Source organism: Mixophyes fleayi, chromosome 6 (genome assembly GCF_038048845.1).
Source record: "Mixophyes fleayi isolate aMixFle1 chromosome 6, aMixFle1.hap1, whole genome shotgun sequence".
Lineage (NCBI taxonomy): Eukaryota > Metazoa > Chordata > Amphibia > Anura > Limnodynastidae > Mixophyes > Mixophyes fleayi.
This window is the reverse complement of record NC_134407.1, coordinates 194,423,987-194,446,886: the sequence shown is the minus strand read 5'-3', so window position 1 is coordinate 194,446,886 and position 22,900 is coordinate 194,423,987. Positions and strand designations below refer to the sequence as shown.

Below are 22,900 nucleotides of genomic sequence, written 5' to 3'. Positions count from 1 at the left end.
TGCAGATTAAACACATCAGATTTTTTATTACAATACATTTCACATTGTCATTTGTTCTGAGGGAAAACAAATGCTCATCTTTGTTCAACTGCAACACATCACCAACTTGCACATGAATCTTGTGCATTGCAAATTTAAAGACGCCAGGATAAAATAGGATTAGAAAGTGTGATTTCAGCTATGGTGGAACCTGGACAAACGCGTCTCGCACACACCAATTCCATTTATCAAAATTTCTTATTGCCATGTTTTTATAATTGTATTTCATGTGTTCTATGATTTATCTTAAAAGGTGCTCCCCCCCCCCCCCTCCCCTTGATATTGTGACTGGAAATCAGATGTATTGATAGTGAATTTTATACTAGTGTACGTCAGTGTGAGCGCTGGTGACATTAATCTCTCGGATCTTTGTTTTCTTATATATTCGCAGTGCCTCATTTCTCTAGCTGCGTTCCCAACCTGATAGCTAGATGTACATACTATCTATTTATATAAGTGACTGTTGGTAGCCATACTTCCCTTATAAAGCTAGTTTACTAGTTTTCTTTTGAACTACGATAAGCCAACAAGATGGCTGCTCCCTCTGTGGGTAAAGCTACATTTATGTTAAATAAGCCTTTACATTTACTATACTGACCGTCACAGAGGTTACACTATGCAGGTTCTACAACTGCCAAAAGGTTAGAGAGGATGTGTAACTATCAGGCTTATATCTGATTATACGGCCGTGGGACACCTGGGAGATTGAAGCTAATGTGTATGTGTTTGTGTGCGTGATAAAGAGACTGTAAGCTCTAGTGAAGCAGGGATTGATATGAATGCTTAAAACGCTGTGTAATATGGTGGTGGTATATAAAGGTTAATAATATTTTAAGTAGAATATGGACAGTTAATTTAATCCAATAACAAACAGGACACATACAATGTATGGCTGAATTTAATAAAGTTTTAATTGTTACAACCTCGGGATTTTTCACTGAACACCAATTTGCAAAGTTCATTTTCACCTATCATCAAGCACCTAATGCCTTTAATTTTCATTCAATTTGGTTCACAAAATCACAAGAGGAAAAAAAACCCCCTAAAACATATGACATTTGGCACATCAGTAAATACACCATACTCTGTAGTAATAGCGAAATATGGATAAATTCTCAATTTAGCCCTGAATCTACCTGGAGAAATGACATTCCTGGAATCATCAATTAGGAAGCTGCCTGATGAAACAACCAAGTAATGCATAAAGCAGGTAATAATTCTGGAATTCGAAATATACATTTTCTTGGTTCTGTTCGTTCACACTAAAGTGATTAGTTGAATAAGATTAAGACTATGCATGTATGAACAGTTTTATCAGGAAAGATGTGTGTATACATGGATACACACTACAGGGTTTTCAGGCTGACCACACGATTAACGACACTTCGGCCCGATAACGCATTAATGGGTACGCTGCAACGATGAACAAACATCACTCCAAAACGCATCGTATCGTATCGTATCGTTTCATATGATTTTTAAACCGAACTAAAAATCTCGTTCAACGATGGAACGATGTTGTGCCAACCCTGCCGTGTGTGTGCACTCACAACCAGCATGTCCATAGATCTCTATTGAGTGTGCAGAGTCACTTCTTTTCAGCCGATGGTTATGACAGATGTAGAGCACAGATCTGAGGGTAAATGGTGTAAAACATGTATAGTGTGTACACATGAATCAGCATGCTGATCGGGACTTTTTTTCAATTGTTGTTAAAATCGTTTTTGATATGACATTGAGAGAAATTTTCTGTAGAGTGTACCCAGCCTAACTAATTAGGCTTCATAATGCTGCATTATTTTTAATAGAAAACTACAGCATCCTAAAATGTTAATGTGACACCGGCCATAAACTAATGTAATTAAGATTGCTGGGCATTTGTGAAATATAGGATATGTATAAAGGTCACGGTATATAGATGTTATTTAAACTTTATTCTATACTTTTTTTTTTCTTATTTAACTCCCTAAAAATTAAACTTGTTTTCCAATACTAGGCTATGAAGTAAATCCAGAGATCAAATGATCATATATTCAGGGCTCTTTTACTTAAATCACTTTAGTCATCTGAGCACTGATCAGCACTGAGTACCAGGCTGGTAGGTAAGGGATGAAATAGGGGAGAAGAGTTTAGATCAGTGGATCACTAACTTTCTCATTTTGAGGCACTCTTCGGGTCTCCATTACTTTTTTTCAAGGCACCCCTAAGCCAAAATGATTACCAAGTAGTCCCCCGCCTTGCTTACCTCTGGCCCTGGCCACTGCACCCCTGCGAGATCGCCGGGACACTCCAGGGAGCCGCACAGTTTGGGAACCACTGCTTTAGATAACAGATCCAGCATTCCTTACGGCTGGGGCCATTTCAATCATGCAAACATTAAAATGTCCCGGCACACGACGCTGCCTCCTTAGTGGAGGGAGATCATTTACATCAAGATTGTGGGGCTCCTGTTTCAGAGAAGACTAAACAAGCATTAGATTGGGTAGGTAACTTTTTATCTTATAACATCTTAAAAAGTAAACACTATCCACCCTGAATAAATAACCAGGGACAGAATGGTAAAAAAATAAAAAGAACAGATAATTAATAACATAGTTATATATAACACACTGAAATTAATTAGTTCAAGCTTTGTTTTTTTAGTCCGTATTAAAATCATAATCAAAGTGAATTTTAATTTGTAACTAAACATAGTACGCAAAACTAAACTTTATGCTAATGAGAAAAATAATCATCTAAAAAAGCTGAACTATAAAATACAGTACTCAAACATTGTCCGGACCAAAGGGTGTAGGATCTTAAAAAACCGTAAAGGCAGCAAACTAGCTATCGTAAACTATACATAATTCAAGAAATACAACTCTGAATAGCATAGCTCTATAAGTTACTAACCGAATCTCTATTATGTATAGCTAGCCAATGTAGTGTAATAAATGGAGGAGCGATGGGGAACGCGATAGGAGGGTAACAGGACCCTTTACATTAGCGTCATGTCCATTTTTTGACTTTCGCCTCCTATACCACAGACATTTTAAATTGCGGGTGTGTGTGTGTGTGTGTATAATATATATATATATATATATATATATATATATATATATACACACACACACACACATACCCGCACTAGTATATACATAAAGATACATATCTACAGAGTAACTGAAATGCCTGTTTTAGCCCTGCACCTTCCACACACTTGATGTCTCTGGATTAAACTCTCAGCTCTGTTGAATCAAAGAGAATGAAGAACAGTAAAGGGGACAATGGCTGTTCCTTCTAGGCTTTCACTACTTATGAAGCTTCTGATTATTATACAGCTAAACGTTTGCAGCCTTTGCACATAGCAACTTGTGCATGTACATCATTTGTAATCAGAAATTCATGCCAATGTTTGCATATGAGCATGTTAGATATAGGTGATGTTACCATGCATTAAGTTATATCTATCTGTATACATGTACCCTCAGTTTGTATTACAGGTCTACATTGGCCAGAATGTATTTCTGCCTCCTATTGCATCAGATAGGTTAATACAGTTTAGTCTGGTGGGCAACCAGTCTTTTAAGCCTCGCTGTTGTTGGGTGTAGAATTTCAGAACATTCCGACAACAGAAGGTTCCGTTATCCAGTTCTTGGTGGATCTAAAGGGATGTTACAGTTTTTGCTACAAGCTCTTTCCAAACACATATTCCTGTCTGCAGTCAGGTGTGTCCTGTTCTCATCCACACAGAGGTGTTAATAAATGCAGTGCTTCCCTTATCCCCAACAGGAAAGTGGTAGTTGATATAAAGCACTGAATACTTCAATCAACTTCTACCCCTTTCTGCACATGCTGCGCCGCCCGCTTAGGACTAGCACATGTCCATCTCTTGAACGATAAAGGTGGGTGAGATTCTTTAATCGTCCATCGCAATGTTGCGGAACAGGTAGGACATGGACTCCCCGTTGTGGATCCGGCGTATGGCCTCTGCCAGGATCAGACTGATGTCCACCGTTTTGATCTTCAAGCACTGCAACTTCTGCAACTCGTGAGGAACGGTGTTTGTTACCACAACCTTGGGCAGGAGAGATCAGACAAACATTTCAGACATGGGGACAATAATGATAACGGAGGAGATTAAGGGATGAAGAGGGCTTTGGTATGTCTACAGAATGAAAACTTCAAAGTGATTCCAGGTAATACTGGATAAATTATTTATTTAAATGTGTGTGTCTAATATATATATATATATATTAGACTGCTCATTCTTAATCTTAAGAATAAGGTCAAAGAAACAGGATAATCAATACAGAACAATTCTTACAAATTCCAATGTAAAAGAAAATACATAAGAGGTGACAGAAGAAGGTAATAATAACAGATAGAAATAGAACATGTAAACCAAGGCTACATGGTTGGGGTCTGGACACATGGAAAATGTTCTCTTAGTAACCTTGATTAATGGACATACATTAGTGACGCAGACATTCTGGCTTTCACCCCTGTGATTAACCAGTTCACAGTCGTCAAAGCAGCTATGCACAACCAGTTACAATCCATTGTGTTCAGTGTCCCCATTCTTGCACTTTAGGTAGACTGACACAGAGTGCCTCTAGTGATAACACTGTATGCTCAACGGGTGGGGGGACACAATCCATGTCTCGGCTGCAAGAGATCACTACTGATACTAACCATATGCCAGCGGGCATGCCATTCCTTATATTTCTATTACAGGTTATGCACAGGGGAGGCATGGATCATGCCCCATAGCCTCCACCCATTTAGCACCCCATTTTTATAATTTTTTTGTAAAAAACAAGAAACAAAAAGGTTCCTTTTCCAGGTCTTCATGTCACCCTTTCTGAGTAACACGGATGCATTTTTCATAGGTATCCGTAATAAACCTGCCTCAGCTTAAATCTTGATGTGAATTCTGGGGAGTGAGCCACAAACTCAATTAACAATTCACCACTTCAGAACTGTACTTCCGCAGCGCAGACCTAACTATTAACTGCCCTTATCCTAAGAACACAGTGTCAGGGAGGTTTGCTGTTGTATTTATGGTGATGTTGGACAGCAGTTGCTATATATTCTACAGTGCTGGCATTCAAGAGTTAAAAACTGGATTTTTAAAATTCCGTTAAATCCGTTTTTCTGAGTCCAATGGGGGACATTGGAAACACTGTGGTATAGAGTACGGTGTAGGAACTTGGGCACTTTTAAAATTCCCTCCTAAAAAAACTTAAGCTTCTTCCCCCTCTATCATCATCATTTATTTATATAGCGCCACTAATTCCGCAGCGCTGTACAGAGAACTCATTCACATAAGTCCCTGGCCCATTGGAGCTTACAGTCTAAATTCCCTAATATATACACACACAGACAGACACAGAAACACAGACTAGGGTCAATTTTGATAGCAGCCAATTAACCTACTAGTATGCTTTTGGATTACCATTGTTAGCCATGAACTCAGCAGTATTTACTAACAAAGGCCAAAACATGAGGGAGAGAAGAGAACAAGGTTCTCCCACAAAACAATCTGAATAAGAACCATAAGAATGAGCAGAGTAAACACCAAAAACAAAACATATAGAGTAAAGGGTGTTTGTCCAGTGTCTCCTATTGGAAATGGATTCAGCGCAAGTATAAACATCCCATTTTCATTCATCCTATGGGGGACACTGGAAATGCTCGGGATGTCCCAAGCGGTCTCTAGGGAGAGTACACTCAGAAACTGTGAAGTGCAGTGAATTTTGAATCAGTAAAATTTAGTGAAAGTGTGTATCGAAGACCAAGTGGCTTCCCAACACAGCTACCCAGCCGAGGCCCCTTGCCACGCCACTCAGGAAGCATCTATCAACCTGGTAGAATGTAGGGGCACATTTTAGGGGACTGACTTACCTGCACCAATATAAGCCTGGCAGATTACCAAAGTAATGCACCTGGCAATGGTCTGCTTAGAGATCAGCCAGTCTCTCTTGTAGACATCATAGAGGACCGAGAAGTCACCTGTTCTGTGCACTTCCCGGGTACTATAGATATAGGACATTAAGGCCATGACTACATCCAGGGAGCGATGAGAGCCCTCTTCATCTGGAGACCTAACCTGATCTGAAACCAGACTCACTATGTACTGATAGAAATGGAACTTGGAAACCATCTCGGGCTGGAAACAAGGTTTAATCCAAAGTAAAAACCTGTCTTCATGAAAGATGAGGAAGAGTGAACTACAAGACAAAGCTCCCCGCTCCAAAACTCTTCTGGTTGTGGAGAGCCAAGAGGAATGTAGTCCTTCAAGGTAATAGACTTTAACTCCACAAAATCCAAAGGTTCAAAAGGAGAATGCTGGAATGTTTTCAGCACCAAGTTAAGATCCCAGCGACTGATTTTTTATAAAGGCATTTCAATAGTGACTAATCTCCTATATCCCCACATTCCCAGTGCCTCCCATAGGATGCTTCTGAGTTAAAGCGGAATCAACCCTTGAATGAAACATATGGAGTATTGCTATAAACCAAAGAAATAGATGGTTACATTATGGTGTACATTTCTGGGACTCAACTGCATAAAACTAATTAAGGGAATAATCCTAAAAAGGATAATTTTTCTCCTACCTATTATTGCCTGCTTCCCCCCATCTAATGCTTATAAAATAAAGAAGGTACATATGTTCAGATATACTGCCAGAAGTAAGTTCTATGTTTTTCTTTAAAAAATAGAATGTAAAACATGTTTGGTTGGACCAAGAAGAAAGAAAGGCAACAAAAACGGATGCATTGCAAAACATGACTGCGAGGGGCATTCAAGTGGTTAATCAGCAGTTCCCAAAACAAACGAAGGGAAACTGACCTCATCAATTGAAGAATCCGTTATAAGGGTAGGGGCGTCTGCAGACAGTATACCATGTGTCGCCATCACAAAGATCTTGTATGCTCCTCGTTCCTTAAGAATCTCAGCAGCTGCCACAAAGCTCTCTACCTCATCAATGATGTCATCCTGATGTTACACAGAACAGAATGGGGTTAACAACAAAAGTGCAGGTGAAGCCTGAGCATAGCCAGCAAAGAGAAGAGCAAGCATGGACCAGCAAAGATATTAATCATAAATAATTCTTACCACAATGATAGCAATTCGTCCACCCACATCTCCCACCACGCTGATGGGCGGCTTTTCCTTGGCCATCATCACTTGAGATAGAGACAGGTAGGGGAAACCGTTAATTGTAACTGTTTGAGGGAGGCATTGTGCAAGCAACACACATCCAGTCAGAACAAGCAAACCGCAAACGCAGTGCTTCCTGTGCCAGCCAAAAAAATCTGTTATACGAAAGTAATGTTCCATTCAAGCATGCTCGATAGAGGGCAGGACCTCCTGTATCAGACAAGATTCCTGATTCGCTCAATCTCGACAGAACCAGCCCGGAAAAAATCAGTGCAAAATTCAACCAACACTTAATATTAAAACACTTCACCTTCTGACATGGTCCTGCTCTTCCGCATAGAACAAATATTTCAATATACATCTTAAATAGAAAATACAAAAACACAATCTATAAAGAAAAATATATTTGTTTTTCTTATAAAAGGTTAGGTATACATGTTATACTGTAACCTTGTTTCTTTGCATATCTGCATTGTTTGTGGTCCGTTTGCCAGAACTTTGATAGTGTTTCCCATATTCAAGAACAGAACAGAACAGCGCCACCAAGCAGCTAATTATTTCTAAGCAATCTTGTTACACTAGGTTCCCGTTTATAAGAGAGACTTGCATTTCAGTCTTAAATGATCTTTATTAAGTCCATGACCCAGCCCCTGAATGCTTAAAATATGAGAATACTAAGAAGAGACTATGGGCTATATTTACTAAGCTGCGGGTTTGAAAAAGTGGGGATGTTGCCTATAGCAACCAATCAGATTCTAGCTGTCATTTTGTAGAAGGTACTAAATAAATGAAAGCTAGAATCTGATTGGTTGCTATAGGCAACATCCCCACTTTTTCAAACCCGCAGCTTAGTAAATCTAGCCCTATGTGTTCTCCTTTAATAACCCAGCAGACAAAGAGGAGCATGGCATGGTAAAACACAAAGACAGCACTCAAATCCATGATCATCTTTGGTCAGGCCAGCATAGACCGGTGGGCTTCCAGCAGCTCAGTGTATTATAGTGAGAGGTAGGTTAGAGCATGCAGCACAGCAAGACGTACAGTGCACTCCTAGCAGACACTCAGTAGACACAAAGCAAACAACACGTTTTCCATACTTGGCAGCTCAATGCCTGGATACAGGGGCTGACGTTTGCCTAATATCAAAAGCACAAGAAGCACATAAGCAATTGGCTCCATACAGGCACACGTTATCCCCTCTCTTTGAAATGGGATATTCAAGGTTAATCTAGACATCAATATTCTGCAATAATACAAGACTACCGATTGGATGTATAGTACATCTGCTTTACAATAGGCTACTCAAACACCCTTTTTCATGGATTTGTGAGTCTACACTCATTTGTGAGCAAACACAACATTCCTCTTAATGATTTCAAGCTCACTATTAAATTGTTTCTCTCTAAGGCTGGGTACACACTACAGAAAATTTCTCCTAACGATTTTACTAACGAAAGAAAGGGAAAAATAAAGTCCCAATCAGCATGCCGATTCATGTGTACACACTATACACGATTTACCTTCAGATCTGTGCTCTTCATCGGTCATAACCATCGGCTGAAAAGATTGTGACTCTGCACACTCCATAGAGATCTATGGACACGGCTGGCCGTGAGTGCATACACACAGCAGAATTGGAATTATATTGTTCCATCGTTGGAGAGTACAAACTAATGCGATATCGGGCCGAACGCTTATTTATAGTCTGATTGGCCCGATAATTGTCTGAAAACCTGTAGTGTGTAGCCAGCCTAATCTGTAGCACATTTAATTTCCCTGATTTTCGGTAACATTTCTGCTCTGTACGTAGCTCCTATCTCTCACTGTATCTGTACAGCTATATTTATCAAGACAAGGAATACTACGTATCCAATAATTACTTTGTGAAATCCTCCAAGTTTTTTACACATCATTATAAACAGGATTTTCATACTTATGTTTAATCTTTCTCTGAATCCACTGGGGGATACTAGACCCTGGGGATAGGACATTGGCACTTTAATTATTATTAAGTGTTTATTGCTCCTCTCTCTTCCACATCCCCCATCCTGCTGGACACTCAGTTATTTTTCTAACCAAACCCTGCAGGACAGAACCAGAGAGAGAAAACCTCATCCCGGCAAGAAACATTTAACTTTGGAAAACTTTTAACAATATAACTAGAGCGTAACTGGATGGGCGCAGAGTGTGGTCATCCCCAATGGATTCAGAGGAAATGATGTAATAAAAAAAATTCCATTTTCTCTATAATCCTTTGGGGAACACTAGACCCAGGGGATGCCCCAAAGCAGCCCCTTTGGGTGGGTACGCTCACAGAGTTTCTGTACCCAGCACATTACACCCAAAACTGGCGTCTTTCGTTGCAAACACATGGAGTTTGTAACACCTTGCTCTGAAGACGTTGTGGCTGTCCGTCAGACGGTCTCAGCTGAAGCCCTATGCTGCAGTGCCCACAGGACACTCAGTCTATAGAATGCGCCTTCACATTGTAAGGAACATCTTTTATAGGTATCTTAGAGAACCAAAAGTTCATACAATTTCCTGACATCTAGCGGTCTTTTGAAATACGTCTTCCAAGGCCCTAACAACAGCCAAGGTGTGAAGAGATTTCCATGTAAGAAACTTTAACCCCTACAAATCAATATGGGATTTCTCCGCAACAGAAAGTGACCCTGAATTCAGCACTACTCTTAGTTCTACAAAAATGATTGAAAGCTTTACCACTGTTCGGTACCACAGACCCTGGAACCAAAAGGACTAAAGCTCACCAAGCCCAGGAGCCTGGCATCTCTCGTAACAATTGTCCAATTCCACATGGCAAATCGACGACCCTTGTTAAGGCTGTTGTCTCTCAGTCAACAGAGGAGTGAGCGATGTGCTCTTGGCAACAGACCAATCTGTTGTCTGGTCAAGGGAAGGTATTTCTCGTCCTATTTGGAAAGGACTTTGTTCTGGAACGCCCGTCAACGGACACTACACAACTTCAAATATCGAGACCATATTTCAGAGCAATCTCATGCAGACATGAACTGACTTGTGACTGAAAGCCAACAGACACCTTACAAGTTTTTATAAAGAGACTATCTTGTCTCCTGGAAGAACTACTGCTGCCGACGAGTGTCGAACAGCAGATCCAAAAAGACCTAGTTCTAAGTAGGGACCAGATTGGATTTGATAAACCAACTGTGGTACTCTAATGTCTGTGCCAATGTCTGGCAATGTGCTCGAAGCAACAACAAAAAAAAAAAAAAGGAGAGACTGCTTTAATCAAGAGGTAGTCCAGATAGGGGATAATTATCACCCCTCTGGACCTCAGGACAGCAGCCATGGCTGCCTTCATTTTTCTGACCACCTGTGGAGCAGTCACCAGACCAATGGGGACACCCTGAAACTGGTAGTGGTGGGACTGTACCGCAAATCTAAGGCGGCACTGGTAGCCTAAGAACATGAAAGTAAGCATCTTTGACATCTTCTTTTTCCATGCCTCCTGACTCTTCGTTGTCCTGAATGTTTTGTGTATGCCCAAACTGCGCACACTAATCATCCATCCCATGACATCTTGCAGATTCCTTGTCCGAACACAAGGATTCCTCCATGAATTATTCTTACACTACCTCACCTTCTTCTAGGGCAGTGTTGGCTAACCTGTAACACTCCAGGTATTGTGAAACTACAAGTCCCAGCATGCTTTGCCAATATATAGCAGCTTATTGTTGGAAGGGTATGCTGGGACTTGTGGTTTCACAACACCTGGAGTGTCACAGGTTAGCCAACACTATTCTAGGGAGTAGCAATCAGAATTAGACTCTCCCCAGGATTGAACCAATGTAGAACTCTGATGTGGTTGGAGTTTTCTAGGATCCTCTCTAAGGGCCCAGCACTGCACCTACACTGGCTCTTGCCACTCCTCCCAGCACATGGTGTAGCACTGCTGCACCAGTCCAATACCAAGTGCCCTCTATCAGCATCACTCATTGGGAGCGTGGTGGCGGCGGGGCGGGGCGTAGCTCTGGGACTGAAGTTTCTCCTGCCCGTTCTGATTCTCAGGCAGCCCAACGCTGCCTGAGTCAATTGGTCTTCTGCTACAATTAGCTACTACAGTAGTAGTGGAAACAAATATATGAATGACTGAAGTCATTCAGCAGCCTAATGAGCACCCGGTCATATGGGCACTCTAAAAATAACTGAGCGTCCAGCAAGATGGGTATATATGGAAGGGAGGGAGGAACATTAAACACTGAAGAATATTTAAAGTGACAACGTCCTATAGGAGACTCTATATCCCCAGGGTCCAGTGTCTCCCAAAGATAGAGAAATCATAAAGATGCTTATTTCATCATGATCGCACCCCCCGACCAGAACACAATCCCAATCAAAACAACCTGAATGATAAAGTAAATCAGCACTTACTAGGGATCCCTAGCCCCGGATGGACAGTGGTGTTCTGCATGCTGGGCGGAGAGTGACGTCCATCTGCCATATCATGTTCTGCACACTGTGGCTCCCCATGGATCACAGCGAGTCCCAGGCGCAGTCGTTCTGCATAGGACTGCGCTCTTTAGTGGCAAATATAAAGCGGTCACCACGTGGGAAGACAGGTCACATGATGCAAGGTTAGTCAGAACAGCAACTTGGCTCATTGTAAATGACAGGAAATGACTTGACAGTAAAAGAAGCTAGCACATTGGAGCGATGGTGTGGAAAGCATTTTGCTGTTTCATAGATTGTGTAAGAAGAATCCCTTGCAGTGGTGACTTGGAATGGTGCACAGTTGTTACAACACCACAATCCTTTTTCTACCAACACACGTGTAGCAATAATTCTTTGACAACTGTACAAACATGTTCCTATACGGTGACCAACTGGTCTCTAACGTGCTCACTGAGGCAGCTTGTTCTCATGCTTTGTCCTGTACTGCCTTCTACTTAAAATGCATGTTACGTACACACAGCGGAAGCAGCTATTTTGTAGAAATATTGAATATTCATGAGAATGCAAATGATCAATTTACAAGGAACCAGTGACATGACACGAGATTGTATTCTCGTGAATATTTTTTCAGGCCTCAAAATACCTGCCTCTGTGTGTAGGTGACGGAGCACTTTAATGTGTGATCCACATGTCGATCACTGTCTGTGCTGAAGACCCTCCTTCTCGGACAAGAAACAGCATCTCCCAAATTTCTGCGCCACCGCTCGGATGATTCGCAATCTCCTATAATGCTACTAAAGCTTCCTTCATCTATGCAAGTTACCTCTTTGCTGCATCAGGAGACTTTGCGACGATCACTGCATTTCTGTAATCTTGAATCTAGAAAGGTGGAGAGTGGTTCCAATGAGCAGACGAGCATAGAAATGCTTTCAATTCAAGTTGGAACACGTGGGAGTACATGGCATTTACACAGGTGACAGTTTACATTCTGAGGGTGTGGCACTGCTCACCTCCTCTTGTATATACTGGAGCAGAAAAGGGGATGCTCGGAGATTGTCCACGGGAAAATTAAAAAAGCCCTGGATCTCTTTTTGATGTAGATCCATTGTGATGATGTGTGTGAGACCTAAAGGGTGACAATGCAGGGAGAGAAAAGTTCAATTACTGTCACAAATGTACCATATTAAATAGGCTGCCCACTTTTAGAGAACACCTCCTAGTTAGGTGCAGCCCATGTAGCCCTTCAGTGAGGATCTACAATGAAGAGCAATAGTGTTAACTGGGTATCTTGAGGGCAAGGAGAGAGTAGGCTGGCACTATCGCCTCTCCTTGTCCTCAAGATACACAGACTGAACCTACACTAGTTACTTAAGTGTATAGGATGGGATATGCAGTATATGAGGCACTTCATCAGATAAGCTGCAACCAAGGCAGCATGGTGGCTTAGTGGTTAGCACCTCTGCACTGGTATCTTGAGTTTGATTCCCAACCATGGCCTTATCTGTGTGGAGTTTGGGTTTCCTCCGGGTGCTCCGGTTTACTCCCACACTCCAAAAACTTACTAGTAGGTTAATTGGCTGCTATTAAATTGCCCATAGTCTCTCTCGGTGTGTGTATTTGTTAGGGAATTTAGAATGTAAGCTCCTTTGTTGTAGTGAATGACCTACATACTACTGAATGTTTATGTTCACTATGAAACAATTATATATATATTTAACACTTCATCCACGGCCTCCTACCAGCATTGGACAGCATGGAGGCCAGCAGTTTGCATACAATAGACCCTCTCTTGCGCATTTTGCTCTGTTTGCTGTAGGGGAAATACGGAATGACCCCAATGATGTTTTTGGCGCAGGATGTCTTTAGCGCGTACGTCATGATCAACAGCTCCATCACCGCCGTGTTCACGTCCCTGCGAGGTTTGTCAGCAACACAAAAACAGCATTATCACGTATGTCACGCGCTACACAGAAAAGAGTAGACAATAGGTTTTTCCTCTGATCACTTTTCATTACATCCTATGGACAGGGTCTCAGTTACAAAGCTGCAAATTGGATACCTCCAGATTTTGTGACTGTGGAAAGTATGAGGACTACACACCTGCCACTGTATTAACGTGACCTTCAGGCCTGAATGACATGAAGCATGCACTGAGCTAGAGATAATAATGCTATCTCTAATCCCCATTCACAGACAGCTGCGGATGGCAAAGGAATGAGGATTATGCCGAGTGTCTTATGTGTGCAGTATCTCTTCCTATAACAGAAATGATGTCGATCCCCGGAATAGCACTAGGAAGTTAAGGAGTTCAATGATAAAATAAGGATAGCCGGTAAGGTCAATTCAAAGGAAAGAAGAGAACGCCAAATGCCATTACACAGAATCATTTTTTAAAAATGGAAAATAATTTAGCTAATTATATCTAACCGTTTCATCTACAATCTACCCTATCTCTACTATAGTGCGGAGATGTGTGTGCGTGGTCACCTTCCGATTGTCTGTATAATAAATATATCCTGGCCACGAACGGATTCCTTGATTTCCACTCTGGTTTCTGCAGAGACACAGGAGATAGTTAGGGAGAAATATGTAAAGAGGAATAAAACTGATCCAGGGAGGCAGGAATTGTCAATCTTACCTCCATTGGTCTCCTGGTACACAACTGCTTTTCCCAGTTCTACTCCCAACCGCCTACAAGAGATCAGAAAAATGTAGCGTTATCAGAAGAAGGCTGTTTGGTCAGATTTTCGCATTATAAGAACAGGAACAACAGAGATAAGTGATCTGTCAAATATTTAAAACTGGAGGGAACAAAAAGGGTGGGATTAGCCTAAATGGGGTAATAACAAAAAGAAAAATTAAGTTATTTTTAACCAAGCTGGAAATTAAGAATTTGGAAGGTCACAGGGGCTAGTATTACCAATGCTGCTGCAATGTGGGTATTACTGTGGTGGTACCAGTTGTACAACTGACCCTACAGCAGTTTCTACGCCACCAACATCAATAGTTCTTTATTTTACATGCCAATCCAGAACGGAAGGTCCACTTACTCTGTGATCCTCTTGGCCAATTCCATACAGGTGGCGCTGGAGTTGGCAGAAAACACCCGGTAACCACTGCTAGCCGAGTTCATGGTACTGGGACCATTCAGCCACTTTGGGGGCCGGGAGTAAGAGAAAACAGACTTGTGAGGTATTAGCATCCGTCTTGGCATGACGACACCTGAAATACACTGACACGGCTACCAGATCAACAAAAACATAGCAGACCAGAACATATAAACAAAAGACACTGAAGAGAGAGAGAACACTCCTATGAGGAGATACTTGGGGAGGTAGACGAGGAAATATTTTGCAGGTTTACTGGTCAGTTATGAAGAGAATATAGTGTTCTTTTCTGGGGCCCTTCCAGAATTAGTTGTATGCCTTGCCCATAAGTTACATACAGTATCTCTCTGCGATGACCATATACACAGTCAGTGATAAGGTAGATTGGGATCAGCCGTCTTTTCATGCCCATAAACGTGGAAAAAAAGGGCCAAAATGTCCTAATTGGTTGTCGAAAGAGTAATGTATAGGCACGTTTACCTTCCGTAAAGGGGAGTTTATGTTTCCTACAGAGACAATATTTTTTTGTCTGTCTTATAATCCATTTATCTCCTCTGAACACAGCCTGTGAATCTTTCAGCAGGCATCGGGAGCAGGGTACCTCAAAAGCACAGAGTAGTAATATTAATTTCCTGTCAAAATACATACATAGTAACATAGTTGATGAGGTTGAAAAAAAAAGACATCAATCCATCAAGTTCATCCTATTTTGGATCTCCTGGAATCCCTCATATATATCTAAAATTGATCCAGCTTAAGCAACCGTCAATCCGTTTCAATGGGAAAAAATCCCTCCAGGCCCAATATTGCAGTCCTACTTCTTCCCTATATCCACAACTATCCTTCATTTTAATTAATGGTCGTATCCCTGGATACACTTTTCCTCAGTCGCCTTTCGACTTCTTCTGTTGTCATCCAAGTATTAATTAATGTAACGGTTTCATTTGCGTTTTTATGTATTATTCCTACCATTCGTTCTTCTAGTACATACTGTAGAATATCTCTGCTCTTTCCTTGGTATCACTTATCAATTCACCCATCTCATTTTGAATCCTTTTGCCATTTATATACTTAAAAAATCTTTTTGGGGGTTTGTCTTACTTTCTTTTGCAACTTGTTTTTTATTTTACTTGGCTAACAATCTATTTTCCTTTTTGCATGTTTTATTACACTCCTTGTACCTATGGAAGGACTCATCAGACCCTTCAGACTTATGATGCAGGATGATTGTGGTGTCAAAAATCACCTTTCTATTAAGCAAAGTTCAAATATCACATTTATCAGATGCGATCCACTTCTCACAATACAACCCTGTCCAGGTCATTGGTAGCATTGAAAGGGGCATATTCAATCAGGTCTAAAGATCACGGATACGCACTCCCACTGACACGTTACAGCAACAACGCGGATTTCCGTACGCTTCCCATTGGGTTGCGAAGGAAAATCCACGATGCAGTACCGTATTGTCACTTTACACGCGTAGTCGCGCATAATTGCGATCGCCGGACCTAACTGAATATGCCCCAAAGACCCTTAAATTGGCTCATAATCTGTACTGAGTGATAGCGTAAAACTATATGGGGCATATACTCTGTATATCCCATGTTTTAGGTACCGAAGAAACATTTTGAGGTTGGATTAAATAGGCTACAACTGCTGGCTTATTCAGCAAAAACATGTTTTATCACCTAGTTTATTATTAGGATAGCTCATTACATACTGCTTCACACATTGCAAGCTTTGATTAAACCGTAGATTGGATCCATTCCAAAAAGTGACATAGGTCAAAGCCATTGATCATGTTTCTTCAAAAGTAAAAGTGCGAGAGTATATTCCCCCCTCTAAACCATTATTTCACAGTCAGAAGTCAATGACTAGATGCATAAAGCATAGTATTACATGCTTCTATACAATTTGCAGTCACGTTATTAGTTATAGCGGTGTTTGAAATCACCAATCTGCACAAGGATTCTGTTACATCGGAGACTACAAGCAAATCTCAGATCTATGATGGTTCCTATTCTCTGTTCATCTGCTTCTTCCCATTTCCAAGATAATGCAGGTTAACTAAGTCTCCCTCACCATCTACAATGCATGTTTCATAGAGCTCAGCTGACAGAAAAATAATGGGACATATTTTAGCCCAGTACAAAACATCACTTTATTCCTGTATAGTTTTCAACACCAGTTTTAAATACAATGTCCCAAAGGAACATCACGCACACAATGCAAAGCTATTTTCTAATTGACAAAGCATAGCTGTGTGTTTGTGTCCATTGTGTCTCTACAGCAGACTTGCAAAGAAGCTAGTTCTCGACAGATTACATACGTGATATCCTACAAAAAGTTAATTAAACGTCTGCTAAATATACAAGTTCCCTAACATCTGCACATGTAACATGTCAGATATAACAGAACTTGAGGTATTTGATAGCTATTTATATATAGTAACTTGTATAATAGGTTTAGTGCAATGATAGTCCTTACTATTGCCCGAAGCACAATGAAACGTGAATGTGTGCTCACACGATACATAAATCCGATTGGCCGGTGACAATATATCTGTATATCTCTGGAGTCACAGGACAATCACACTGCCATAGGCTCCATCTGAGCCAGAGATTTGTCATGATTGCTGAATAAACGGCTTTGTACATATGTAGCCAAATTGACCAGAGACTGTGTGGCTAGCTTTACACTTAAATTGTTAAGAGAGCTGGACAATGGAGGTTGTTATGGTTCGGAGATGGAGAGACTTGGAGAAGACAGAATTCATCAGTCATACTAATAGGACCCAATCTATTTGTAAGTGCTTCATACATGTTGGAATAATGTTTTTGCATACTAGGGAACAAAACTGTCTAAAAATAACTTAATCCTTTAGCTGTATATAAAAATACTCTTCACATAATCAAAATAAGCGGCCAGCTGAATGCCAACCATTGTCTTCTGTATCCCTCCGGAGAGGTGTTATTCAATAGTATTACAACAGGTCTTACTGTTCTGGAGAGCAAGAATTCCGAAATACATTATAAATGCCTTTACCCTGGTCCACAGTCCAGAAACATTTACCAACACATCTCTGAAAATTATCACATGTTGAATCTCTTTACACACCAAACACATGAAACAAGCACACAACTGTTTCTCTTTACTGCTTTTAAACATCACACGGCTCCAAATAAAGATTTGATCACATCAGTGGGGAAAAAAATGTGCAAAACATTATAAAAAGGAGTTTGCGCTGTCAAACCTGTTCTTTACTGTAAGTTTTCTAGTAACCTATTTCATCATACTGTCGGCTGGTCCAGATAGTCACCAATGTTAGCATTAAACTTTTTGTGTGTTTGTGTGAATATACTTTCAGCTACTGTTGCAGTGCCTATTGAAATGTCCTCCACGTGCACGTAGCTTTAGGGGGATGGATGTTCCCACGTAGCACCTTATTCAGTAATGCAGCTACTTAGAATATGTTGTATTAAGGAGAGCGGGTGTGTAGGACAGCAGTGTGTTCAATACTGCGGAGAAGAGTATACGTGATTAGCAGTAATTTTTCCAACAACAGCGTTGGTCATTGGAACATCAAAGGGTTGTATTGTAACACTTAGAGAAGTGCACTAAACACCAATATAGCATTTCAGAATACACACACCTCTCACACAAGACATGCAAAACTTTAATTCATGCACCCATCATCACCCGCATGGACTATTGCAATTCCCTCCTTACAGGTCTTCCCCGAACCGGGCTCTCACCCAGACAATCTATTTTGCACGCAGCTACTAGATTGATTTTCCTTGCAAATCGTTCTTCCACTGCTGAATCACTCTGTTACTCTCCGCATTGGTTGCCTGTTTATTACTGAATCCAATATAAAATACTTCTACTTAACATACAAGGTCAGGAACAATACTGCACCAATAAACTTGTATATTATATTATTATATAAACAATTTCACTGGTTTTAAAATAGCTCCCAACTCGACACCTCCATTCTGCACAATATCTTTGTCTCTCACCCACGCTCATTACCGGTTACAGTATTTATTTCGAGCTGCACCCACTTTGTGGAATGCCTTCCCTCACACAATAAAACTTTTTACTAGTCTTCAAACTTTCAAGTGTTCTCTGAAAACCCAGCTCTTCAGGGAAGCTTATCATATTCCTCAACCACCCTCTTAACCTCCCTAGTGTACAATTCACATAAGACTCGCATGTGTTCTTTCTATACCCAATCAACCCACTGACCCCTGGCCCACAGCTGCTGTGTGACTGGATCATGTAGCCACTAAGCACTTCCTACCTTTGCAATCTGGCTGGAAAATAATGCAAAATGTAGCACTTAATCTCAACTATTAAACTCCTCTTGGCATATTCAATTAGTCACGTTACTCACAAAAGTAACGCGGCGTTAAAAATATTACCGTATTCTAACCCGGATTTCAGCTCGTAGCTAAGCCGGCATTATAGGTACCGTAATAACGGTAATTACGCACACGCAAGCCGCGTTACTTTTGACAGTAACGCGGCCAATTGAATATGCCCCCTATTGTCCTATAGATTGTAAGCTTGTGAGCAGGGCTCTCTTTCCTCTCTCTGTCTGGAATACCCAGTCTCGTTTTCTTACTGTGTTTGTTGTCAATTGTAAAGCGCTACGGGATATGCTGGCGCTATATAAATAAACGGTAATAATAATCATCGGAATGTCAAGACGCCCAGAATACTCTTCACTTGTCATATTAGCTAATAAAGAGAATATAATACTGCAACAAGTCACAGCCTCATGTAATATCTAAAAGATGTGGCTGACCGGTGCAGGCAGGTGTATAACAACATCTACAATTGTTCTTTTTGTGCTTGCATCCCCCCCCAGGTTGAACTCTGCTACTGTACTGGGCAGAATGGGTTTTGATTCACATCCTATACTGAAGAACTTGCAATTCTTGTACCGCAGCTTTTCACATGGCTGGAGATCATTTACCTGGGATTTCCAATGTGAGATGGCAGGAGAGGCCTGCGCCTCCATTTAAGGCAGCTGCCTTATACAGAGCACAGAAATATATGCATGTGATGTGACCATTCCTCCTCATCCAATAGGCATAACTTAGGTTATAAAGGTCCAGGGATCAAGAACAATGAAAGAAACCTCATAGCTTCTTCCCAAAAACATTTAATGAATGGACAAGCCCATACTGGGTGCCGAATCAGCTTCTGGACGAGAGCAATGGTCGGTGGGTAGGAGTCATTATCTGTGCAAGCACATGGAGGTTAGTTATGCTAGGTGAACAATAAATATTTGAATATTGTTTGCAGTAGAAGACCTCAACTGCTATGCAACAGGCAAGGGATGTTAATTCAATAGCATTAATGGGTATTCACTTCTGAGCTGTAGATATGATAAAAAAAAAAAAAAAAAAAAAAAAAAAAAAGTTGAATCTTCTCACAATTCTTCATGGACATCAGCCGACGGACCATACCTAGTATATCCAACATAACGGTCTCTGGCAATGAAAGTAGATTCAGATATCTAGAGTTTCTCCACAGCCATGTTTCAGGGACTGTATGTTCATTCTCTTTGCTAATGATCAATAGATAACTGCCAATGTAAGGCAGTAATAGGACCATTGTGGAGGAGTAGGTCGGAGCCCCCCAAATACTAAAATAGGGTATTATGAAACACAAATTGAAATAATGACGCTTAAAAGCTTTGCTTTTGTTGTTCAGTTAATGAAGATGACCTTTGACTATCGGCTTGTAAGTAGCTCTAATATTTACTGATGCAAAGTAAGAGATCTGAGTCCATTGAGAACACAAAATGCATACTGAAAAACTAAATAGGAGTTGCACATACAAATGGCAATGACAGGAACAGAGTAAATAAAGGGTAAAAGAACAGATACTGGGGACAAATTGGAAGATGGGCAGAACATATGGGTTAGGTAGACAGAAATATCTAAAGCAGTGCAAAGAAACACGACAAAAGAAAGGGGAAGGGACGGGGGGGGGGGGGGGGGGGAAGGGACAGAGAGGTGGGTGAGGAGGGGGGAAAGGGACAGAGAGGTGGGTGAGGAGGGGGGGGGAAAGGGACAGAGAGGTGGGTGAGGAGGGGGGGGGGGAAGGGACAGAGAGGTGGGTGAGGAGGGGGGGGGGGGAAGGGACAGAGAGGTGGGTGAGGAGGGGGGGAAAGGGACAGAGAGGAGGGGGAAAAGGGACAGAGAGGAGGGGGAAAAGGGACAGATAGGAGGGGGAAAAGGGACAGAGAGGAGGGGGAAAAGGGACAGATAGGAGGGGGAAAAGGGACAGATAGGAGGGGGAAAAGGGACAGATAGGAGGGGGAAAAGGGACAGATAGGAGGGGGAAAAGGGACAGATAGGAGGGGGAAAAGGGACAGATAGGGGGGGGGGGGGTCAGGAGGGGGGAAAAGGGACTGGGAGGCAAGGCGAGAAGTGGGGATAAGGAGTGACTATAAGCAATACATGAGTAAGAGGAATGCAGTATCAGACAGGATATAAAGGTGAAGGACGCACAAGTTCTGGATCAGGGAATGAACACAGGCACTGTCGGGGACGGGTGAGCACGGGTCAGACAATGGGAAGGTGGGGTGATCGGGGGGCACACGGGATTTGGGGGTGATATCGGGGTGTAGGGATCGGTACATACCGGAGTCCAGTGCACGAGTCTCTCTCTTGTTTTTCTGGCTGGCTCGAGCCCTGCAAACTTCCCTAAACCCCGCAGCGCGCGTTCACGTGAGAGGCTGCACACGTGACCCAGCAGCTCCCACGCATGGGCACAGGTGAGAGGGAAGCTGCGACGGCCATGTCGCTGGAGGGCACACTGATGTCACTGGCGGCCGGGGCAGGGAGTCTGTCACTAGATCTTCAGAGGCGTTAACTAACCCCAAGTTTAGCAACAAGCTAATGATATAGTACTGTGCTCTAGCACCGTATCCCATCATTAAAACACTAAGAAACGCTAACATGCCTTGGAAGTAAACACAATTAGTGTATCATTACATTGGTGACGTGGATCTAACTGATGTTTCTCTATATTTCTCTGTATGTATATTCGAAGCTTATATAAATTGAATTAGTTTCTTCTGTCCTAGACATAGGGTTGGCATTTTTCACATTCAGATGACTTTAATTTGTATTATTTGTGCCTTATGCTTTTACCATATCAATTATCTTTGTGAATTCCATCTGTGCTTTCTAACTATGTATTTCTATAATCAGGCAGAGGTACTTTTCATTGACATGATACAATACAGCCCTGCTGAGTTCTGTGGAATGTATACAATTGTACCAGAGAACAGCTGTATGGAATATTCCGGAATACAAACAAAGACATGGTTAATAAAAAAATAAAAAATGTGGCTATAAAGAAAAAGCAATGCATTTTATAAATGTTGTACGGGGGTACAGGCAAACTGTTAAAGTTACCGGAATGTGGAATTAACCATTTTATCAAATATTACATAATCTCTGATCGTACGTCCACCATCAGCAGCAGCTATTTATATAGCGCCACTAATTTCGCAGCGCTATACAGAGAACTCACGCCACAACAGGAGAGTCAATTTAATATCAGCCAATGAACCTACTAGCATGTTTACAATAAATACAATTTAGTTTTCCCTTAAAGGAAGTATATAGTTATACACACACAAAGAAAATGTTTTAAACATCTACTCCTAAGGGGGAATTCAATTGGCTGCGTTACTCGTGAAAGCAACGCGGCCTATTACTATTACTGATAGGGCAGTAACTTTAACGCGGATTTCTGCTTGCGGCTCTCAGAGCTGGAAGCAAAAATAAGTGTTGAAATTACCGTACTAACGGTAATAATGTGCGGGCCGCGTTACTTTCACAAGTAATGCGGCCAATTGAATTCCCCCATACATTGAGATTGGATCGGTAATGTGCAATATTCCACTTTCAAATTCTGGATTTCCTTGTTCCAAACTCAAAATTCCTGGTCAAATTCCCATTCAGAATATATAGTTAAAATGCTGGGGTACATACATAAAATTATACATTTATAGTTAAAATTGACTTCCTTGTGAGTATTTTCTTTTTGTCTGGAATTAAGCTAGTGACATGACTGCTACAAGTACTGTCCATCATTTTATGGTTCATAAGAGTTTCGAGTTGATCCAGGGCAGGGGGCCATAATGCCAT

The 22,900-nt window shown here is 41.3% G+C and overlaps 1 protein-coding gene across 3 annotated transcripts; it reads right to left on the bottom strand.

Annotated features, from left to right (window-relative positions):
- Positions 1-932: 932 nt before the first annotated feature.
- Positions 933-21,472, bottom strand: PRPSAP1 (phosphoribosyl pyrophosphate synthetase associated protein 1). Of its 3 annotated transcripts, none has more exons than XM_075177769.1 (11): positions 21,384-21,472; positions 14,667-14,838; positions 14,255-14,307; positions 14,104-14,170; positions 13,356-13,528; positions 12,627-12,742; positions 12,440-12,495; positions 11,596-11,741; positions 7,141-7,211; positions 6,874-7,020; positions 933-4,096 (listed from the first exon to the last, which is right to left on the bottom strand). In XM_075177769.1, exons 2-11 carry the CDS (start codon positions 14,828-14,830, stop codon positions 3,938-3,940), a joined length of 1,152 nt encoding a protein of 383 aa, XP_075033870.1. In that variant the 5' UTR covers positions 14,831-14,838; positions 21,384-21,472; the 3' UTR covers positions 933-3,937. The 3 variants fall into 3 exon arrangements, with proteins under 3 accessions (XP_075033870.1, XP_075033871.1, XP_075033872.1); XM_075177770.1 differs by having other exon boundaries at positions 14,667-14,848; positions 21,384-21,464; XM_075177771.1 differs by having other exon boundaries at positions 14,667-14,770; positions 21,384-21,463.
- Between the last annotated feature and the right edge of the window lie 1,428 nt (positions 21,473-22,900).

Excerpts from the sequence above, each read along its gene's own strand:
- PRPSAP1 (XM_075177769.1), bottom strand. The coding sequence starts at position 14,830 with ATGCCAAGACGGATGCTAATACCTCACAAGTCTGTTTTCTCTTACTCC. Across the intron at positions 12,743-13,355 it reads CTCCATGCTGTCCAATGCTG|GTCTCACACACATCATCACA; the intron begins GTAGGAGGCCGT and ends GTCACCCTTTAG. Across the intron at positions 7,212-11,595 it reads TCCGGGGCTAGGGATCCCTA|TGATGATGGCCAAGGAAAAG; the intron begins GTAAGTGCTGAT and ends CTCTATCTCAAG.